The 22185-nt window shown below is 40.8% G+C and overlaps 8 protein-coding genes and 1 long non-coding RNA gene across 12 annotated transcripts; 4 read left to right on the top strand and 5 right to left on the bottom strand.

The window, feature by feature from the left end:
* Positions 1-67: 67 nt before the first annotated feature.
* LOC138910850 (lactosylceramide 4-alpha-galactosyltransferase-like) lies at positions 68-1404 on the bottom strand. The gene is made up of 2 exons (XM_002051651.4): positions 710-1404; positions 68-653 (listed from the first exon to the last, which is right to left on the bottom strand). The coding sequence occupies exons 1-2, from the start codon at positions 1309-1311 to the stop codon at positions 68-70; spliced, it is 1188 nt and encodes a 395-aa protein (XP_002051687.2). The 5' UTR covers positions 1312-1404.
* Positions 509-8788, top strand: LOC116651716 (uncharacterized). Its single transcript, XR_004304745.2, has 2 exons — positions 509-586; positions 6800-8788. It is a non-coding gene; the product is annotated as an uncharacterized lncRNA (long non-coding RNA).
* On the bottom strand, positions 2098-4195 carry LOC6629103 (lactosylceramide 4-alpha-galactosyltransferase). Its single transcript, XM_002051652.4, has 2 exons — positions 3495-4195; positions 2098-3437 (listed from the first exon to the last, which is right to left on the bottom strand). Exons 1-2 carry the CDS (start codon positions 4079-4081, stop codon positions 2852-2854), a joined length of 1173 nt encoding a protein of 390 aa, XP_002051688.3. The 5' UTR covers positions 4082-4195; the 3' UTR covers positions 2098-2851.
* Positions 5110-6740, bottom strand: LOC6629105 (lactosylceramide 4-alpha-galactosyltransferase). Its single transcript, XM_002051653.4, has 2 exons — positions 5936-6740; positions 5110-5878 (listed from the first exon to the last, which is right to left on the bottom strand). The coding sequence occupies exons 1-2, from the start codon at positions 6553-6555 to the stop codon at positions 5293-5295; spliced, it is 1206 nt and encodes a 401-aa protein (XP_002051689.2). The 5' UTR covers positions 6556-6740; the 3' UTR covers positions 5110-5292.
* Positions 8789-9580: 792 nt separating the features above from the next.
* LOC6629107 (lactosylceramide 4-alpha-galactosyltransferase) lies at positions 9581-11016 on the bottom strand. The gene is made up of 2 exons (XM_002051655.4): positions 10330-11016; positions 9581-10270 (listed from the first exon to the last, which is right to left on the bottom strand). Exons 1-2 carry the CDS (start codon positions 10869-10871, stop codon positions 9688-9690), a joined length of 1125 nt encoding a protein of 374 aa, XP_002051691.2. The 5' UTR covers positions 10872-11016; the 3' UTR covers positions 9581-9687.
* Positions 11017-11325: 309 nt separating this feature from the next.
* Prp40 (pre-mRNA processing factor 40) lies at positions 11326-14632 on the top strand. Its single transcript, XM_002051656.4, has 6 exons — positions 11326-11922; positions 11987-12219; positions 12276-13333; positions 13404-13769; positions 13834-13914; positions 13984-14632. The coding sequence occupies exons 1-6, from the start codon at positions 11483-11485 to the stop codon at positions 14272-14274; spliced, it is 2469 nt and encodes an 822-aa protein (XP_002051692.1). The 5' UTR covers positions 11326-11482; the 3' UTR covers positions 14275-14632.
* Positions 14411-19406, top strand: LOC6627318 (histidine protein methyltransferase 1 homolog). Of its 2 annotated transcripts, none has more exons than XM_070209359.1 (4): positions 14411-14531; positions 18304-18715; positions 18772-18938; positions 18996-19406. In XM_070209359.1, exons 2-4 carry the CDS (start codon positions 18373-18375, stop codon positions 19404-19406), a joined length of 921 nt encoding a protein of 306 aa, XP_070065460.1. In that variant the 5' UTR covers positions 14411-14531; positions 18304-18372. The 2 variants fall into 2 exon arrangements, with proteins under 2 accessions (XP_070065460.1, XP_002051694.1); XM_002051658.4 differs by lacking the exon at positions 14411-14531 and adding an exon at positions 18151-18217.
* Positions 15434-18141, bottom strand: Sf3b2 (splicing factor 3b subunit 2). The gene is made up of 5 exons (XM_002051657.4): positions 17990-18141; positions 17296-17930; positions 16265-17234; positions 15966-16210; positions 15434-15898 (listed from the first exon to the last, which is right to left on the bottom strand). Exons 1-5 carry the CDS (start codon positions 18011-18013, stop codon positions 15526-15528), a joined length of 2247 nt encoding a protein of 748 aa, XP_002051693.1. The 5' UTR covers positions 18014-18141; the 3' UTR covers positions 15434-15525.
* On the top strand, positions 19349-22176 carry GABPI (zinc finger DHHC-type palmitoyltransferase GABPI). 3 transcript variants are annotated; one of them, XM_015172745.3, is made up of 4 exons: positions 19349-19529; positions 19762-19894; positions 20132-21052; positions 21121-22176. In XM_015172745.3, the coding sequence occupies exons 1-4, from the start codon at positions 19475-19477 to the stop codon at positions 21302-21304; spliced, it is 1293 nt and encodes a 430-aa protein (XP_015028231.1). In that variant the 5' UTR covers positions 19349-19474; the 3' UTR covers positions 21305-22176. The 3 variants fall into 3 exon arrangements, with proteins under 3 accessions (XP_015028231.1, XP_032294548.1, XP_015028232.1); XM_032438657.2 differs by having other exon boundaries at positions 19407-19529; positions 19603-19894; XM_015172746.3 differs by lacking the exon at positions 19349-19529 and having other exon boundaries at positions 19748-19883.
* Positions 22177-22185: the final 9 nt, after the last annotated feature.

Genomic DNA, 22185 nt, shown 5'->3' with positions numbered 1-22185 from the left:
AAAAAATAATATGTGTAACAATATCCTCATAATCAACACAACTGAAACATGAGTAAGCCAGATGGGCTTAATAGAACAACTCTCCAGTGGCCGCAACGACTCTTGGACAATGTTGTGCCGCCCAGTGCATATAGGCGGATTTTGAATCAATCTTAAGTGGCCATTTTCTGACTATGTGATTCCATATGTGCACCATTCGCGAATTCTTAGTCCGGGCTAGCGTTTCAGTCGAGTTCTCCGGATTGAAAAACATTATGCATTCATCAAATTTCACCTCGTAAAATGCGTTAATATCGAACACTCTAAAGCCATGACAGCGTTTCCGATTATTCACCATGAGAGTAACATTTTTCGTACCACAAATCTCTGACAAAACGCGCACTAAGCCCATGGGTCCATTATGGGCCCACGCATCGCTATCATAATTCTTCTGAAAGTCCTGCAGAAATAATTCGCCAAGCTGATGGCCAAATCCGTTGGGCTCCAAACTTATAACACTGTTGCCAATGCTATCTGCTCTCTCAGCTCCTGCAAAGTTCAGTGGCTCATCCTCCAAGCTGCGTAACTGCAAGACGTCCATGTCCAGGTAAACACCGCCATAGCGATATAGTGTAATTAATCGGAGTAGGTCGGAAAGGTGAAATATCAGATATCTAAGTAGATAGATAACAAATTAGAAGCTAAATTATATTGACAAATAATTTTAAACCTTGATGTATATAGATCGCCTTTCTTGACCCAATCCGCGATGGGTGTATCCTGTGCATAGAGATCCAGATTTAGCGACCGAAAGTGCACATTTTTGTAGCTTAGAAGGGCATCAATGATGGGCATCGATTTGTTACGGTGGGTGGGGCAGGCAAACAGAACAAATACTTGGAAATTTGGATTATGCAAAGCGGCAGATTCAATGGGACAGGCCTGATGCGCCTTAATTCTACTCATTTTGTAATGGGTATATGAACGATGGCAGCTATTCTCAATAAAAAATATGGTTCGTCCTGGCGGAGGTTTTGAACTGGACAAAAGAATATCCTCTATAATTATAGGCACCGGTTCCTCTGGAAGATCCAACAGCTCCGCATGCTCTGGTTCTGAGTCGAATTGTTCCCGTTCTGTTTTCTCTGTAGGCTTTTCATAATTGTGTTTCGTAGACGCATGTGTATCCCTAATTTCTGTAAGAACTTTTCTCCAACTTGAGGTCGACGATAATATACTGAAAATAAAGGCAACCGCAACGAGAACCGCTAAAAACAGACGCCGTTTATACCCCAGATAAGGCAACAGTCCACTTTTTAGTCGTACGAACATGACGAGGCTGGCCGAAAGTACAAATGAGACTGACTAGCTATTTAATAGGCAAAGCATATTACCATTCGATGTAACAACCAGGAGAGTGTATTCAGCTGGGTCAATTTAAACAAATAGACTTGCCAATTTTCTATTTGTCGACGTTACAAGTAACAAATAATCTATAAATTCATATCTCTTTATAAGTATAAAACTGTTTGTCCTGACTACTACATACTACAACTGCATACTAATGTATATCAATCCAAAGCGCAAGAAAAGTATCTAAAAGATACGTAAAAATTAAAATATTTTATATCTGTGTTAACAGACTAACTAGATAGTTTCACAAGAGAAGCCTAATTACCAAAAATTGTGTAACGATTAATAAATAATCTGACCCAATTTTATTATCGGTGCTGCCATCTTCGCGAATAAAGCGTGGCAATCGGATTGCTCAGCTGTATCAATAAGCAATTCCTCGTCTACTTACACTTTACCAACTGAGCCGGCTTAAACAATCGAGAATAGCAATATTGACAGTGGAGTACGCTCGTGTGGACAAGTGTACCCACATATACATATTTGAATATTTCCTATGACCGCAAATGGCAATATAAATATTTTTTCTGTTTATTGATGAATAGCACGTGTATAAGTGTTTTAATGTTTAACAAAGATAAATTTAAAAAAAAACGAACTCGCAACTAACCACACTACTTGCCGCCGTTTCCACTCAACAGCCACACCAGCCACAAAAAAATAATGTTTCCCGGAAAGTCTCGAACTCGCGACAGACAACACCACTTGCCACCGCCTTTACTCAACAGCCACAGCAATAATTAAGTCTTAGTGAGAAAAAAAAACCAATTAAAATAGTAGCACAGAAAACAATACAATCCTAATTATAATGCTTCAAATTTGCGCTGGTGCCGCAAACACGTGTTTCTTAACCGATCAGCATGAAATTTTCTACAGAATATTTGATTGTACCATAAAATATTTGTGTATTCTCAAAAAGTAAATTGTATTAAAGTTGTAGCTTAAATTGGTGGAAAATAGAAGTTGGGTTATCAATTTGATTTATAGCTATGAGGTAGTGAGGAGGTAGCGACAGGTATAAAATGAGAGAGTAAACGTGTCACTTTTCGTGGATCTAGCTCGTATTATTTATCGGAAACAAACTCGATCTGTGTATGGACTAGGAGGCTAAAGATTCAAGACTCTAGCTCATATTATTTTTAAGATACTTGCGTTCATACATACGTACGAACGACCAGACGGACATGGCTAGATCGAATCGGCTATTGATGCTGATCAAGAATATACATATTTTATGGAGTCGGAGATGCTTCCTTCTGCCTGTTATTACCGCTACATTTTGCACAAATACTTTTACCTTGCTACCCCTTTTTTAATGTGTTCAGGGTATAAGAACCCCAATGTAGATTCATATGCATTCACGGAATACTCGTTTCCTTATGCAGCAAAACAATATTTCAAAGCCACCTAAAGCATAAGTCTCACGAATCTTTTCAATTATAAAAATATTCTATATGAATTAATAGAACAGCCTTCCAGTGGCCGCAACGACCCTTGGACAATGTTGTCCCGCCCAATGCATATAGGGGGATTTTGAATCAGTCTTAAGAGGCCATTTCGTGACTATGTGATTCCATATATGCACCATTCGCGAGTTCTTGGTGCGGGCCAGCGTTTCATTCGAGCTCTCTGCATTGAAAAACAGTGGCCACTGCGGCCATGGCACCTCGTAAAATGCGTTAACATCGAACACCTTAAAGCCCTGACAGCGTTGCCGATTATTCACCATGAGGGTTACATTATTCGTACCACAAATCTCTGACATTACGCGCACTAAACCCATGGGCCCATTGTGGGCCCACGCATCACCATTATAATTAACATGAAAGTCCTGCAGAAATAATTCGCCAAGCTGATGGCCAAATCCGTTGGGCTCCAAACTTATAACACTGTTGCCAATGCTATCTGCTCTCTCGGCGCCTGCATAGTTAAGTGGCTCATCCTCCAAGCTCTGAAGCTGCAGGACGTCCATGTCCAGGTAGACGCCGCCAAAGCGATATAACGTTAATAATCGGAGTAGGTCGGAAAGGTGAAACATCAGATATCTAAGTGGATAACACGTAAGTCTGAGTAGAAGCTAAATTGTGAAAATAATTTCAAACCTTGACTTAAATAGATCGCCTTTCTTAAGCCAATCCGCGATGGGCGTACCCTGGGCATAGCGATCCAGATTTAGCGACCGAAAGTGCACATTTTTGTAGCTTAGAAGGGCATCAATGATGGGCATCGATTTGTTACGGTGGGTGGGGCAGGCAAACAGAAGAAATACTTGGAAATTTGGATTATGTAAAGCGGCAGATTCGATGGGACAAGCCTGATGCGCTTTAATGCTACTCATATTGTACTCGGATCCTGAACGGTAGCAACTGCTCTCAATAAAGAAAATTGTTTGTCCTGGCGGAGGCTTTGGGCTGGACAATAGAATATCCTCTATAATTATAGGCACCGGTTCCTCTGGAAGATTTATTTTCAACAGCTCCGCATGCTCTGGTTCTGAGTCGAATTGTTCCCGTTCTGTTTTCTCTGTAGGCTTTTCATAATTGTCCCTAATTTCTGTAAGAACTTTTCTCCAACTTGAGGTCGACGATAATATACTGAAAATAAAGGCAACCGCAACGAGAACCGCTAAAAACAGACGCCGTTTATACCCCAGATAAGGCAACAGTCCACTTTTTAGTCGTACGAACATGACGAGGCTGGCCGAAGGTACAAATGAGACTGACTAGCTATTTAATAGGCAAAGCATATTACCATTCGATGTAACAACCAGGAGAGTGTATTCAGCTGGGTCAATTTAAACAAATAGACTTTCCAGTTTTCTATTTGTCAACGTTACAAGCTTAAATGCTGTAACAAATAATCTATAAATTCATATCTCCATATAAGTATAAAACTGTTTGTCCTGACTGAGTGACTGACTGATTGGTGATCAACGCATACTATTACATACTTCAACTGCATACTAATGTCATCAATCCAAAGCGCAAGAAAAGTATCTAAAAGATACGTAAAAATTAAAATATTTTATATCTGTGTTAACAGACTAACTTAATATTTTCACAAGAGAAGCATAATTACCAAAAATTGTGTAGATTGACTTGATTCTATTATCGATCGAATAAGCAATTCCTCATCTACTTACACTTTACCAACTAAACCAAGAATAGCAATATTGACATAGCAATATTGAATATTTCCCATGTCCGCAAATGGCAATACAAATTCTGCCTATTGATGAATAGTACGTGTATATATGTTTTGAAGTTTTCAACAAAACCCAATGTACATTCAGATGTATTCACAAAATATTAGTTTCCTTTTACAGCAAAACAATATTTCAAAACCACACCAAACATAAGCCTTATAATTCATTTCAATAATGTGGAAAACCATGTACACGAACCGCACCTAAATTAATAAGCTGTACTGACAAAAATTTGGTTTGCCCTGCATCCTTCTTAGAATCTTATGGGGAAGCCAGATATGATAAATAAGACTCTTCCCGTCTCTTATGCGATGATGCTCATAGTCTTTGCGTATACCCATTCAAAACGTTGTGGCATTAGCAAATGTATATTTTGAGGCTGTCGAAGATAAATAACACACGTTATTTTCTTTGAAATCAGGTATACGACATCATAAAAAAGATCCCTCTATATTAAAAAGTGGGCTAAGTATAAAATGGAATTATACGCTGTTATATGCCGTTTACACGCTGTGCAACGCTCTTTTATTTACGTTTTTTCGCTTTCTTTATAAGACGATTAACTGACAGCAAATTTTACAATAATTTAAGTTGTTATAGAAAGATAATAAACTTTAAGCTACCTACAGTTGCAGCTGCATTCTAGATTAAAATATTTATGAACAAGAGTGAATTTTTTCCTATGACTTATCCGCCTAATAGAATAATTCGCCCGTGGCCGCAACGACCCTTGGACAATGTTGTGCCGCCCAATGCATATAGGGGGATTTTGAATCAGTCTTAAGAGGCCATTTCGTGACTATGTGATTCCATATATGCACCATTCGCGAGTTCTTGGTGCGGGCCAGCGTTTCATTCGAGCTCTCTGCATTGAAAAACAGTGGCCACTGCGGCCATGGCACCTCGTAAAATGCGTTAACATCGAACACCTTAAAGCCCTGACAGCGTTGCCGATTATTCACCATGAGGGTTACATTATTCGTACCACAAATCTCTGACATTACGCGCACCAAACCCATGGGTCCATTGTGGGCCCACGCATCACCATTATAATTAACATGAAAGTCCTGCAGAAATAATTCGCCAAGCTGATGGCCAAATCCGTTGGGCTCCAAACTTATAACACTGTTGCCAATGCTATCTGCTCTCTCGGCGCCTGCATAGTTAAGTGGCTCATCCTCCAAGCTCTGAAGCTGCAGGACGTCCATGTCCAGGTAGACGCCGCCAAAGCGATATAACGTTAATAATCGGAGTAGGTCGGAAAGGTGAAACATCAGATATCTAAGTGGATAACACGTAAGTCTGAGTAGAAGCTAAATTGTGAAAATAATTTCAAACCTTGACTTAAATAGATCGCCTTTCTTAAGCCAATCCGCGATGGGCGTACCCTGGGCATAGCGATCCAGATTTAGCGACCGAAAGTGCACATTTTTGTAGCTTAGAAGGGCATCAATGATGGGCATCGATTTGTTACGGTGGGTGGGGCAGGCAAACAGAAGAAATACTTGGAAATTTGGATTATGTAAAGCGGCAGATTCGATGGGACAAGCCTGATGCGCTTTAATGCTACTCATATTGTACTCGGATTCTGAACGGTAGCAACTACTCTCAATAAAAAAAATTGTTTTTCCTGGCGGAGGCTTTGAGCTGGACAATAGAATATCCTCTATAATTGTAGTCGCCGGTTCCTCCGCATGCTGAGGTCCTGACACAAATGTTTCTCGTTTATTTTCCTCTGACGTATCCGTAATGTTTTTAATAAATTTTCTCTCATTCAAGATCAAGATAATGAAACTGTAACCTAACACAACAGCAACCACGATCACTAATACCAGATGTCGTTTATTGATTAGATAGGGCGACAGCCTACTTTTTAGACGCAAGAACATCATGATGCTGAACGAAGGTAAAGACAAGACTAAATTACTGCTGCATCGGTATGAACAATTAAGGTCCATGTGACGATCGAAGTAGCTTTTTCAGCTGGGTCAATTTAAACATTTTTGGGTCTGCTGTTTTTTTTTGTTTTTGTATTATTTGTAGAAGCTAGCTAAGTATATCAAATGAAAGAAGAAAAAAAGATATCTCACGCCCACACACATATAATTGTAAATATTATTTGTATATATATACAAGCACATGCATACCATGTTCTGTGTATCTAGCTGCTATATTTTGAAACTGGCATATGTATATTTACAGATATTTTGAGACTGGAAGGAGATAAACTGAAACTTTGTATGGTATACGAGTGTATGTATTTCTGAAAGTTACCTCGAGTCCACAATCTAGGTGACCTTACATACATTCGAACATTCTTCTCCGGGATTTACTATTTACTCAGCTTTTTTTTCAGCTACGTAAGTTCTAAAAGGCTGTTAAATTAAAACCAGGGCAGAATCCCGACTTTTATCGTACCAGTTCGCAGTTTTAACCAAATTCGTCACAAAATTATTCAGAACTAATTTGGTTTAATAACTCTTGCAATATTTCCATCATATTGAATTATATTGTTTAAGCTTTCCTTCAATTTTTGAACAAACCAAAAGTTGAATTATGAGTTGAATGGAACACTAGGTTCACGAACCGTTCCAGCTGTAATTTTGTTTGATGTACAGCCGTCTTAGAATCTTCTAAATAACAAATAAGTTCCAAATATAGTGGAAATCAAGATTGACTACAATGTGTGTAGAATATACGAAACTAATTGGGTTAAGCTAAGAGTGGATGTGTTGAAAAGAGCCATGATGCTCGCAAACTCAACGCGTATATCTGATTACACGGGTTTTCGGGCTGTCGAAGATAAGACAAAATTGAGGACAAATAAAAATTATCTGCTTTCAAATCAGGTTATACGATGCCACTCGGATGAGTGCAAAGCAATTAGAATTTGTTTACTCTGCTCTACACGATACATAGATTTCGTATGTCTTTCAAATGTTCAAATAATAGACAATTTCTGTGCAATTGTTGTTACCAAAAGTGCTTCAATCCGGCTGCAATCATTCCTGAAAGAATATAGCCAAGGCATCAGTTGAAAACGAAATGTGAGCAATTTCACCTGGCCTAATAAAATAGTTCCCCCGCGGCCGCAAAGACCCTGGGACAATGTTGCGCCGCCCACATCATATAGGCCGTGATTGAATTAGTTTGAAGGGGCCATTCCGTGACTACGTGATTCCATATATGCACCATAATCGAGTTCTCAGTGCGGGCACGCACGAAAAGCGCAGTCTCTGGCTGGAAAAATAATCTCCATTCCTGCCAGGGAACCTCGTAAAATGCGTTAACATCGAACACTTTAAATCCCTGACAGCGTTGCCGATTATTGACCATGAGGGTAACATTATTCGTACCACAAATCTCTGACAAAACGCGCACCAAGCCCATGGGTCCATTATGGGCCCACGTCTCGCCCCTATAATTAACCTGGAAGTCCTGCAGAAATAATTCGCAAAGCTGATGGCCAAACCCATTGGGTTCCAATCCTATAACACCGTTGCCGATGCTATCTGCTCTCTCGGCACCTGCAAAGTTTAGTGGCTCTTCCTCCAAGCTGCGTAACACTAAAACATCCATGTCCATATAGACGCCGCCGAAACGATAAAGTGTTATTAAACGGAGTAGGTCGGATAGGTGAAACATCAGATAACTAAGTGGTATATAAATCAAAGCAGTAGCTAAATTATGATGGAAAATAATTTTAAACCTTGACTTAAATAGATCGCCTTTCTTGAGCCAATCCGCGATAGGCGTATCTTCTGCATAGCGATCCAGATTTATCGACCGAAATTGCACATTCTTGTAGCTTAGAAGGGCATCAATGATGGGCACTGATTCGTTACGGATGGAGCAGGCAAACAGAACAAATACTTGGAATTTTGGATTATGCAAAGCGGCAGATTCAATGGCACAGGCCTGATGCGCTTTAATGCTACTCATATTGTACTGGGATTCTGAACGGTAGCAGCTGCTCTCTATAAAAAATATCGTTCGTCCTGGCGGAGGTTTTGAGCTGAACAGTAAAATATCCTCAACAGCTGCAAGCTTTCCATTTGAAGTCAAGGATTTTATGCTGAACACGAGCACAACAGCTACGAGGACCGCCAGTATCAGACGTCGTCTACAAATCAGGTAAGTCGACAGCTTACTTTTGTGGATTAGGAACATGACGCTGCTGAATAAAATAACGACACAACTAACAAATATATTTTGAATATAAATGTAATGATCATGACAGCTTATTCAGCTCGGGAAATTTAAACATAAGCAAACCGCACATTTTTATAGGTCTCAATTGCATCGATGAGGAGTTTGTCCTCCGGACAGAGGACTATATGTAGGACAGGAAAATAATACAAACACTTGGAAATTTGGATTATTCAAAACGGCGGATTCGACGGCACAGGCTTGTCTTGCCGTCAGATTCATTAGCGAATAGAATAGCGAAACCGGATGATAACATGTGGTCTCGTAGAAGAATATAGTGATATAAAAGTTAGAATAGGTCCTCTATTATGGATATTAGAAGAAGCATCATCACACTTACGGCCAGGATGGTTGATACCAGACGACGTCTTTGGATTAGAAACTCCATCAGCAGTTTGCTTTGAGTTAACAACATGAATATTAGGCTTATCTATGCCTATGCGAATTGCTTAATAAATATTCATTTTGTTCGGGTTATTTCTATAAATATTGCGATCATCCCGATCACGTTTACTCAGCTGTTTAAAGACTGTCGCGTCTTTTACTGTAAAGAATCTTTTGTTTTATATGTGTCCTCATAGTAAAACGCTTATCAAGCTGCAAAACTACGGGCTTGGTTGGAACCATCTTAGCATATGTTTACCTCTGACTTAATGAGGTTTATCTAAGAGATAACTACATAATCAAATCTATAATCGGAATCTTTAAGAGATGTAGAGCATTGCTAGGTGCACACAAAATTGAAATTGTTAATTTAACTCTCTTAGATAAAAAGTTGACCCAGTTATTTTTAATTTATATAATTTTTGATTAACTATTTACATTTTAAGAGCACAATTTTCAATATTCATTGAGTATAATTATCTTAAAGTACTGCAGATTTAGAAATAATCACCAGCTGCCGCATAGACCCTTGGACAGTGCCTTTTCGCATATATCCCAAGTGCCGTGTTAGAGCCGACTCTGATCAAGCCTCTATAGGAAGCCTTGTTCCATAAATGTATTAAATAAGAATCTTTGGTAATTGTCATTGTTTCCTTCAGGTATTTCGGCTCAGTAAAATGCATCCACTGGGGCCAGCCGAATGGATAGAAAGCGGTAGAGTTGAATACTTTTAACCCCTGGCAACTTGTCCGACCTTCTTCAATTAGTTTAACGATGTTGTCGCCACAAAGCTTTTTTACAACGCGTGTCACAAGAGCTGGTCCATTTTGTACATACTCCTTTCCATTATAATTTTTTTCGTAATCCCGCAAAAATAATTCTGCAATCTCATGGCCCTTGCCAGTGGGTTCTAGACCGATGACAGCATTGCCCAAAGTGATATTGTCATGAGCACCCACATAGTTAAGTGGCTCGTTTTCCAAGCTTCGCAGCACTACCACGTCCATGTCCAGGTAGATGCCACCAAAGCGGTATAGGCTTATCAAACGGAGTAAGTCGGCTGTATGCTGCATCGGAAAGCTGAGTGGAATATACTTCAACTAAGGTACTCACCAGAGGAAAGAGTAATATCGACTTACCTCGAGTTAAGCAGATCACCTTTCTTAATCCAATCCTCAACAGGAGTGTCGCTCGCATAATTCCTTATGTTCAAATGACGAAACCGCACATTTTTATAGATCTCAATTGCATCGATGAGGAGCTTTTGGCCACCGGACAGAGGACGGTATGTTGGACAGGAAAATAATACAAACACTTGGAAATTTGGATTATTCAAGCCGGCGGATTCGATGGCACAGGCTTGTCTTGCCGTCAGATTCATTACATTGAACTGCGAAACTTGATGATAACATGTGGTCTCGTGGAAGAATATAGTGCGACCTGGCGGAGGTCTTGAGCTCGAAAGTAGAACATCTTCTACGAAAAACTTATTTAATAGTATTCCTACGTTGTATGCAGTTGACCGTTCCTTGGTTTCGCAATTACGATAAAAAAGCGTCGACATGTCCTGTGTTGTGTATATTATAAGAAGCACTACCACACTAACGACCAGGATGGGTAGTATCAGACGTGGTCTTTGGTTCTGAAAATCCATCAGCAGCTTCTTTTGAGTTACGAACATGTTGATCCGGCCCAGCTCTACTTATGCCACTTACTAAGCTAATCTTTACTGTGCCCAGCATTTTTTTTCAGTATTACGATCGTAACGATCAAGTTTACTCAGCTGCGTCAATTTAAAAGACGTTGAATAGAAACTATTGCTAAAGTGTGTTATCTATGTAAAAAAAAGTTCTTTTTGCATTATTGAATGTGAATAAATTTGACAATGATAGTAACACAGTACAAAAGTTGCATACAATGTGATATTAGCACTGATTTCTTTAATAGCAAACAAGATTATTTTTTAAATAATAACGATTATTTATTTTAAATTTTTCATACGATGATAAAATATTAAATTCGATAAATTACTCGATAACAGGATCGATATGCCAAATGAGCTACTTATGAAATGGGCTAAAAAATACCAAAGATGCTCTGCTTCTTGACACATTTTTTTTTTCATAAACTGGTAGCACCACGCAGCAACATTGTGAATGACAAAACGAAAGAAGTGTAAAAAAAATTGTTAAAATTTGCAATTGTGAAAAGCATCAAATTGGCTGCCGCAACAATACGACCGGTACTCGTACCAAACGTTAAATCTATTAAATCATATAGCAAAATAGTGAAATGAATGTTCCTCCTAGCGCTGGCAATGGCAATGCAGCGATGCCGATGCCGCCAGCCGCCGCAATGGGCGGCATGGGATACACGCACACGCCGGGAATGGTGCCAGTGCCACCATTCAATCTGCCGCCGCCCGGCTTTGGTGCACCGCCGCCACCGGAGCTAGCAGCCGCATTTGGTGCCCTCGCCTCAAATACGGAGTGGACCGAGCATAAAGCGCCGGATGGACGACCGTATTATTATAATCAAAATACAAAGCAGAGTTCATGGGAAAAGCCGGAGGCGCTAATGACGCCAGCTGAGCTACTGCACAATCAGTGCCCCTGGAAAGAGTATCGCTCAGATGCAAACAAAGTGTATTATCATAATGTGACTACGAAGGAGACGTGCTGGGAGCCACCGCCAGAGTATCTTGACATGAAGGCCAAAGCCAAGGCGGAGGAGTAAGTATCTGTTGCCTTTATGCCAAAACACTTTGCTGAAACAAAAAAACGCGTATTCTTGCAGAGCAGCCGCTGCGGCTAAAGCCGTTGCCGCCATGACATCCTCGAGCTTAGCAGGTATGGTTCCGCATGTTGCATTGGCCAATATTCTGCCAGCTGCGTTGCCCACAGCGCCGCGCATACCCACGCCTGAGATACACTCACCCCTGACGCCAAGCAGTAATGAAAATAGCTCCTCAGCAATGGATCAGGCAATGGCAGCCACTCTAGCGTCCATCGAGGTGCCACAACAGAATGGTGAGAAGCCAGAGTACAAATTTAACTAGGCCTTTAACGATTTGTTGTCTTCTTAGCTAAAAAGGAGGAGAAATCTAGTGGCGAGAACAATACGCTGGTTTTTAAAGACAAGCGCGAGGCCATTGAGGCGTTCAAGGAGCTCCTGCGTGATCGAAATGTGCCCTCAACTGCGAACTGGGATCAGTGCGTCAAGATTATATCAAAGGATCCGCGTTACAATGCCTTCAAAACGCTAAACGAACGCAAACAAACTTTTAATGCATACAAAACACAAAAGCTGAAAGATGAACGCGAGGAGTCGAGATTGCGTGCCAAAAAGGCTAAGGAGGATTTGGAACAGTTTCTCATGTCCAGCGATAAGATGAACTCACAAATGAAATATTTTCGTTGCGAGGAAGTTTTTGCGAACAATCGCACGTGGACAACGGTACCAGAACAGGATCGAAGAGATATCTACGAGGATTGCATCTTTAATTTGGCCAAGCGTGAGAAGGAAGAGGCTCGTGTGCTCAAGAAACGCAATATGAAAGTACTTGGTGAGTTGCTAGAATCAATGACATCCATTACGTACGCTAGCACGTGGTCGGAGGCGCAGGTAATGTTGCTGGACAATGCGGCGTTTAAAAACGATGTCACTCTACTCGGCATGGACAAGGAGGATGCGCTTATCGTATTTGAGGAGCATATCCGCACGCTTGAGAAGGAGGAAGAGGAGGATCGAGAACGGGAAAAGAAACGTTTAAAACGACAGCAACGCAAGAATCGTGATGGCTTCCTCGCATTACTTGACTCGCTGCATGAGGAGGGCAAACTCACCTCTATGTCTTTGTGGGTGGAACTGTATCCAATTATATCGGCGGATATACGTTTCTCTGCTATGCTGGGTCAGAGTGGCTCCACGCCACTTGATCTTTTCAAGTTCTATGTTGAGAATTTGAAGGCACGTTTCCATGACGAAAAGAAGATCATACGGGAAATACTCAAAGAGAAGCAGTTTGTTGTCCAGGCGAAGACATCTTTTGAGGACTTTGCCACCGTTGTGTGCGAAGATAAACGCTCCGCCAGCCTGGATGCCGGTAATGTAAAGTTAACTTACAACTCGCTGCTAGAAAAGGTAAACTAATGTCTAAAAACCAGCTGCTGATCTATTTAACAAAAATATATATGTGTTTATTTATTTTTAGGCGGAAGCCATTGAAAAGGAGCGCATGAAGGAGGAGGTGCGGCGCTTGCGAAAATTGGAAAATGAAATCAAAAATGAATGGTTGGAGGCAAATGTGTCCGTGGGCGAACCCTATGAGAGCGCCAAAAAGCTGGTCGAGCATTTAGAGGCGTTTGCGCTGTACGAAAAAGAAATTGGAGTGGAAAAGGTCTGGGAAGATTTTATCAAAGAGAGTGAAGATGCCTGCAGCCATCATCATTCGCGTTCACGTAAATCGAAAAAGAATAAAAAGCATAAAAAACGTGTCCGCTCAACCTCTAGATCAGATATCGAGAACGAGCTGGTTGAGCTGGAAAAGTCCAGAAAGCGACGCTCAAAATCTCGCTCAGTGAGTTTGTTGACCATATACTCATCTTTAATAGCTTATCTAATAGTTGATATTTTTCACACAGAATTCTCTTAGTTCAATTGGCAGCATTGAGAGTGAAAAGCTGTTAAAAAAGAAGAAAAAGCGCAAAAACAAATCGAGAGCGGTACGTCCTTGAAGTCTTTTATATTTAGCCTTTAAAGTCATTCAAAAAAAAATATTGTTGATTTTCCAGTCGTCTTGCGAATCCGAAATGGGCAATCAAACGCCAATTACTGCTGCTGCACTGCAGCAGAACGACTCAAATTCGCACTCACCGGCCAAAAAGAAGAAAAAAGAGAAGCGCACCAAAAAGGACAAAGAAGCCAAACGGCATAGAAATAATCGATCCACAACGCCGCTCAGTCCTGCAGCTCAATCGGATTCAGCGACATCCAGAAATGAGGAGCTAACGCTTAGCGATGGTGAACTTGAATCCAAACGTGCAGCGCTGCTAGCTCAGCTTAATGAACAACTGGACGAATGACCAGCTACAATCGCAAGATCAAAAGCTAATTAACAACAACAGCAGTTAGCATTAGTCAGCTATAGCCATAATATAGACAGTGCGACAGTGTGCCCTAGTTAATATACGTTGATCCAAGCTCCAGCAACCTAAAAACTTTAGGCCTGCTCTTCGTGGACACGCTATAACGTATTTATGCTATCGCACATATCATTTGCTTTGTTCTGGAACACTCTGGCCCTAGCACAACAAATCCCACACAACGCAGGCAAACAAATGTAAGTTTTTCATCAGCGATAAGTTTGATTGTAAAGAAATTATAATATTATTATAAGACAACAACAAAATAATATTATTTGCACTTTGTGTGACTACAAAATCAACGGATTTATTTATTTATCTAAATGAGAGAGAAATAGAATACACTTTTTTTTCGCAACTCATCGTAAATTTTTGTATTTTGTATACACATTGCTTAAATCGATCAGATTTTAAAGCTAGATTCGATTTGTAGAGTTGCTCAATTCAGAATTTGATTAAATTATAAATATACTCTCTGCTAAGCCATGTTTGCTGGCTGAACATGAAAGAAAAAAAAACTTTTTAAAACTAGGTATTCCCCGCTAATATTTCGTTTCATCAACAGTAAAAATATATAGTTAAATTATTTTTAAAGAAAAATTGAAATTATTTATTTATTTGATTTTTAAAAATATTTTCTGGCCAAGACATGTAAATTCAACAAAATGCAAAGAAATTAATGGATCGGTATACGGTCGTTTTAAAGGCTTATATGGGTTTGAGGATCGGTTCGTAAACTAGATTAACTCTGGTTTCGGTTCACAAATTCGAACATGCTTATGAAACAATCCCAATTTTAATTAATAATTGCCCATGCTACCGAAAATATTGCAGGCCATCGATATTTTCTTATAGAAGTTGCGGGCTAAATAAGATTTCTTCCCCAAATTGGCATCTACCAAGTATGGTTATTTCGTGGATCCAATGGTTGGGACTTAAGTTATTTATACACGGGCAAATTCCAAAAATTTAATATTGCGGGTTCGATTCGGCTAGGCTCAAAACCGACTTTCAACCGTGAAATAAGTTGCCCGGATTTCAAAACTCCCACAATTTACTTATTAATAATCAATTATTTGAACTCGACAAAAAAAGAATGTTTTTTTAAAATGTTTACTATTATTTTTTAATGACAATCTTGTATCTTGAAACAGCAAATGCGCTTACAGAAGCACTGCGAATATTGTTGTACTAAAACTTGAATTCCTTGTACTTCTTTGTGGTCTTTGCTGGATCGGTTTGTTGTCGCTTGCGTTTCGATTTTTGACGCGCCACATGCTCCGCCAACATGTCCGATAAGTCCTCCTTTTGCAAGTGATTCTGTTGCTCGCGCATTTGCTGCTCATAACGCTGGGCCATCGCATCGTTGTCCAGATCCAATTCACTAGGATCCAAGGCCAATTCGACGATGCCTTCACGATCTGTAGTGGAGCGCACAGGCGGTTGTTTACTGGCACCAGCGCCGCCGCCAATGTCATACACATGCGTTGAGCCCATCATGGAGGCGCCTATGCGGTCTGTGCGCTTCTCTGGCAGCACCTGATACAGAACAGGCGTTTCATTGCTGTTTAAGAGGAATCGAATAATTTAGCTGGTCTTATGTAAATGAGGATTCAACAACATCAACTTACTCTTCCATTTCGGCTTCTATTTTCTTTTTGCGTAATTCAATGTTCTCGGGTGTTTCCATGCCCGCTGGAACACTGGTTAGACCCGAGGGCGTAACCAGACCCTCAACTGGCGTTACCAAACCGGTTTCGTCCTGCTGATTGCCCAGATCCTCGCCATCCTCCTCCTCCTCTTCGGAGGATTCCTCCGATTCGGATTCAAGTTCACCCCATTGGTTGCGCTCAATGTCCGCTTCATCGATGCCGTTCTGTTAAAGCAAATATTAAATATTTATATCATTTTAACTTGTCTATCTACTCACATCCAAATCAAGAGTATTCATGCCGAATACATCGCCATACAGAGGCTTGCCGTTCTCATCAACTGGCGGCTTACCCCAGCCGCCTGCATGATAGCCAAAGGAGGTGCCCTCTGGTATGGGCGCATTTAAGCCGGGTATTTTTAGATTGGGATATGACGGCGGCGGACCGTAGCGCTGTTGGGCAATCAGCCATGGTGGCGGTATTTTGTGGGAATTGGGCCCAACCGGCATGCCCAGGGCAATGCGCAACTCTTCAGAAAGATCGCCTGGCTTTTTCTCTTTTAGACGCGTCTCAAACTCTTTTCCCTCATAATATAGATCACCATGAATGGTCATGCGTGGCTTTGTTTGCCACTTGAAGAAAGCATCGTGCAGTTTCTGATAGTCAATGTCTATTTTGCCCATTTTTGGGCGAACACGTTCGCGCATCTTTGCCTTTAGTGTTTTGGCATCTTCGCGCTCTTGCAGGGATTCACGCATCTCCATGATGCCAGTTTTCTTTATAAACGCTGGCAGATCAAAGGGTGGCTTCTCAATACCACGCTTGCCCTGCAGATATTTACGCTTGAAGCACCAATGACGCGGCACCTGCACCGTATTGCGATAGGCCTTAAGCTGGACAAGCAGCTTTGGGTCCCGGGCTGTCACATCGTGCATTTCAACAACATCCGGCCGTGAGACCAATTGCTTAAGCTCTGCCACGCTGAGACGTGTGAGTTTTTTCAGCTTGCGCTTGGATAACTTCTCTTTGTCCTCCTTATTGTCATCGTCATCATCTCCATCATCATCGTCGTCGTCGTGCATTTTGTTGGATGATTTCTTGGCTTTGGCCAAAGCTTCGGCATCCAGAGCTGCCTTGTCTTTTTCAACGGGTTTCGGCTTGTTTTCCAGCTTAAAAATCTCAAAGACGCGGTAGAATTGACGATACATGGGCGCCAGGTCTGCAATAGTTATCTTCTCGGGCACATATCTGAGTATTTGGAATATATTAAGATATATTAGTGTATATAAACAAATCTGCATGCACATACTCAATGGTGACATCCTCCTCGCCGTTTTCCGATTTCTTACGTTCTTTGGCCTTATCCTTTTCTTCGGCTGCGCGCTCCTTTTTCTTTTTGCTGCGACTCTCTTTCTTTGTGTCCTTTTCCTTCGCCGGCGGCTGCTCGTCGTCACTACCGGCCACCTTCGGTTCGTCCTCAGGATCTAGTTCCCTTGGCTCAGAGTGGCGCGCCAACTGCTGTTGCCGTTCAAACTCCAACCTTTGTCGTATCTTTTTGTTTTGCTTCTTGCGCCGTTTCTTCTTTTTGTTTTTGTCCGCTTTACTCTGCTTGCCCGGCTTGTCGCTGTTGACGCCGTTTAATTGGTTGTCGGCCTCCTCATCGCTATCTTCGCCTACATCGGCAAAGTCACCATCTTGCGACGTCCCGTCTCCACCGTGGCCACCTCGTGCATCCACATCAGTGTCGAACTCAGCTACGCGCTGATCCTTTAATGCAAGCACATCTTCCAACGCCTTTGGCAGCACTAAGTCAGCCGCTTTTTTTGAGTCGACGATTGCTTGTGCGTCGTCAACGTCGCCGGCTCCGCTGCCATTAGCAGCTACATTGTCAATCGTTTGTTGCTGATCGAAACGAATGGACATCAATGCCGCCGGTTGAACGCCCTGTGCGAAATGATGTGTGATTAACTATAAAGCTTTAAACTTATAAACACTACAATTACATCAGGTTGAATTTGGTCAGCCATTTTTATTATATTTTAAATAATAAAATAAACAAAAATCCCAACGAAAATGCAAATTTTGGTGATGTCCTAATCGCGTTATCGATTGATTTGGTGGTGGCGATGTCAATGTACAATTTACAACACTGTGTTTTGCTTATCGATAACTTTTGCTTTTAGCGTGGTTCTGTGTTGAGTGAAGTACATTGTTTAACAGCTGAGTTTCATGTAAACATAGCTTCAATAAAGAAAATAACTTATAAATATTTTGCTTTTGATAGTTACTTAAATAACATTCTATTACATTTTTTCAGGATTGCTCAAGTGCCGGTATAACAGCAAAAAAGTGAACCAAACCAAACAGGGTGACTTAGGTATTAAAAATGTTCAAGTTCAATTTTGAAGTGAACGATTCGGATTCATCGGACAACACTGAGAGTCCTTTTAAAAAACCTAAAGTTGACCAAAAGATAAATTCAGAATCAGAAAAAGACGAAAAGATACTCTGGTATAAAGCAGAGCAAATAAAGCCAACTAAAGTCATTTTACAAAGCTTGGATCTGTACGAACTTAATGCAAAAGTACTAACTTTCAAAGACGTCGAACTACGGCATATAATTGCGGGCTTTCTGCTTGAAGATATTAAAAAAAACAGTGATGTAGATAGTAAAGACATTAAGAAATCCGAAGAAAGTCACTCTGATTTAATAGCAGGTGTATATGAAGGTATGTCGTGTTAAAATTACTTCTGTATTTAGAAAACTAACAACTTTCGTCAACAGGTGGAGCGAAAATTTGGGAGTGCACTGATGATTTGTTAAAATATTTGTTCAAAAACTATGAAAAAAAACATTGGGAGAACAAGCTGGTCTTGGACTTGGGCTGCGGATCTGGGCTTTTGGGAATATACGCGATGAAATGTGGTGCGAAAGTAGACTTTCAGGATTATGTAAGAAATTAATAGTGCACTGCCGTTTCCAACAATGTAGCTTAAACATTATTTCAGAACAAGGACGTTTTGGAGAAAATCACAATACCAAATGTACTGCTTAACTTAAATGAAACGTTAACCGATGATGAAAAAATTGATCAGCTACAAAAAAAAAGTAATTTCTACGCTGGCGACTGGTCATATTTCACGACACTTACAGAAAACCTTGAGAAATATGATATAATACTAACATCAGAAACGATATATAACATGGAAAATCAACAAAAGCTATTGGACACATTTAAAAAACGACTAAAATCAGACGGTATTGTTCTGGTAGCTGCCAAATCACATTACTTTGGTGTTGGTGGTGGACTAGAGCAGTTGGTTGAGTTTATAAAAAGTGGAAAAGATTTTCTAAGCACCTATTTGTGGCAGGCTGATGAAAATCTCAAGCGCGGCATAATCCAATTAAAGTTGCAATGAAAAAAATACTATCGTGTACTTGCCGATGATTTCTTATGCAATTTAATTGCTAAGCGAAACACCCTGTGATGGGGGTGGGCAAAGAGTTGGGGTTTTGTTTTTATCGCAAAACGACGCGACTGCGTAAGTACACGAAAAAATGTTAATAAATATATATTTTAGTTTTCAAATTGAATATTTATTTGCGCTTTTAAAGCACACACTGTGGCTTGACTTTGGTCCTAAATTAAATTTCAACAAATTATTCTCTCACACGCTGCGTGGAAAACGAATTCCTTTTTGCACTGCCGGCCCGGTCCCACTATAAATCGATGCGTCTCAATGTCGACGACAACTGTGAACTTTTTCGAGGCAGCCACAGAAGCCGAGCGGCGCGAAGCGGAAACGCGAAGCCTCTGCTGCTGCGAATACATAGGACAGGATAAGCAGCCATTTCATATCTTAGGATGCTGTTGTAATTGCGAAGACTGTGACTTGGTATGCACACGGTAGGCAAAAACACCACCCCCCTCCCTCCCATCAACCACACACACACCCACAAACCAACACACTATTGCCAAGTGATTGATTGCAGTTATGCGATTGAGAGATGTACCATGGTGCACAATACCGATACTTCAGCTGAATCTCTACATTTATTCCGTGGGCTTTATCGTGTTTCACCTCTTAATCATATGACCCTGATATTGGATGAATTTATTTAAGCAATTCACAAAAATTTGCAGACTCATCACGTGTAAACGCATTGAACAGCGCAACATAGACGGCATGTTGATTGCATTCCAGGACCGGCTGCGTTTACCATGGCGTGGTGGCGCCAAACGCATATCACTCGCTGCACTGGCGCCAGCCATAATACTGCCCATCATGATGGGGCTGGCGGCGCTCAATGCCAAGACTGCTATCATAATTATGCTCACGCTGATGGTCTTTACATATTGGGGCTTGCAAATCGCAGAGCGGACGGCCACGAAAACCAGCTTTTTTTTAAGCTGGATTGTCTTTTCGGTAATCTACATGGCGTTGATATTTGAGTGCGAAGTGCCGCTGCTGGAGCTGTTGCCGATAGAGAACAATATATTGCTCTTATTGTCATTGGGTGCGATATGTTTGTGGTATCGCATCAAGAAATTGGCGCCGCTCAATCTGGTGACCGCTCAATACGGAACCACGCCTAAGGATGAGCTGCCAGGCATCACGGAAGCCTCCAGTGGTGAGGAGCAGGCCGAGCAGCAGGCACACGAATCTATCAGGCTAAAGGGAGACACTGTGCTCGGCATCGACGGCGATGATGATGATGATGACGCTGCTATAAACAGCTCTGAACATGCTGGCCTTATGCAGCATGCCGCCCAACCGAATATCTGTGACACTTGTCGCAAGGTGACGCCTAGGCATGCCTATCATTGCGCCGTCTGTGGCAGCTGCGTTAAGCGCCGCTCTCATCACAGTTACTGGCTCAACTGTTGCATTGGTGAAAACAATTATCGTTTGTATCTGGCGGCGCTGGTGCTATCCGAATGTGCCCTGCTGCTGGGCGCAAATTTGACATTGACGGCCGTTTGCCATCCATTTTTGGTGGTGCGTCTGCTGAGCCTTCCCCTGCTGCTGCCCGATGACTGCAGTGAGGTCTTTGAGGACTTTGAGTGAGTGTCGGCCAGAGTATCATGTTGGATAAACAGATTTATATTTTCCTTCTTTACATTCTCCGTAGATTGGGCATATCGTTTATTGTGGCCGGCTATGCCATGCTCATCTCTTGCTATATTGCCTTTGTCCTGGTGCGTCAATTGTATTTGTTGTGGCGTGGCACCACCATGCATGAATATAAGCGCGCCCCAGCTCACAATGGGAATCGCAATCGGGTTTGGAGCAATTGGCGGGCTATTTTAAATTGATGCAACGAGCGAGCATCAGGTACATTTAGAAGCCCGACTACTATAATATTAAAGCCCAAATACTATTGATTAAAGCCAAGGTATTTAGTTGTATTATGTAGCTTTGCCTGTCTGAGCGGAGTCTATATATATATATTTATAATATTATTTATTTATGCCCATTAGTTTATGTTTGTGTTTATCGAGAGCGCACAACTTAAACTTTTAGGAATGCGTTTAGTTAAACGTGATAATTGACGCTTACTTTGTTTATATGAGGGCCTTTAAACGTGATTAAACATTTAATCCAAATATATGTTAAAAGTAAAAGTATTAAATGAAATTTCCGAACATATGAGAACTTACCAACCTTAACAAACAGTTTTAGCATTATGTGAAATTAAATTATTAGTGATTAGAGTTATTGTGATAATCGCTTCATTTTGAATGAAAATTGAACATTGAAACATTTTTGATTTTGTTGCTTTTAACTAAGCGCAATCTGCGAATGTAATTAGGTTTTATAATTTCCAGACAAAACAACATTTGTTGTCGCTACTGTTTATTATATAGGATATATAATTAAATACAGTGATCGCTTACACAAGAGACTATTTTCAGAGCTAATTGAAGTTTGCTAAAAATTCTCATTCCCAGATGCCTCCCTTTTTCAAACAATAAATTTAACTTCAAGTATTTGCAAGGAGCTTGCCTGCATTCCTATGTTAAAAAAAAAAACTATTCCGAAAATTGGAATTTAATTAACTAAGCAAAAAGTTTATAATTTTTGGGCTGGCTGGACTTTACGTGACCCCGGGGTGACATGAGCTCGAGCCAGCGTAAAGTCAAACAAAAAATAAAATAAATAGACAAAAGCAAGAAAATTAAACAAATTTACAACA

The sequence above is a fragment of the Drosophila virilis genome, chromosome 4 (genome assembly GCF_030788295.1).
Source record: "Drosophila virilis strain 15010-1051.87 chromosome 4, Dvir_AGI_RSII-ME, whole genome shotgun sequence".
In the NCBI taxonomy this organism is placed as follows: Eukaryota; Metazoa; Arthropoda; class Insecta; order Diptera; family Drosophilidae; genus Drosophila; species Drosophila virilis.
Note: the sequence above shows the minus strand (reverse complement) of the source record. Positions and strands in the feature narration are given on the sequence as shown.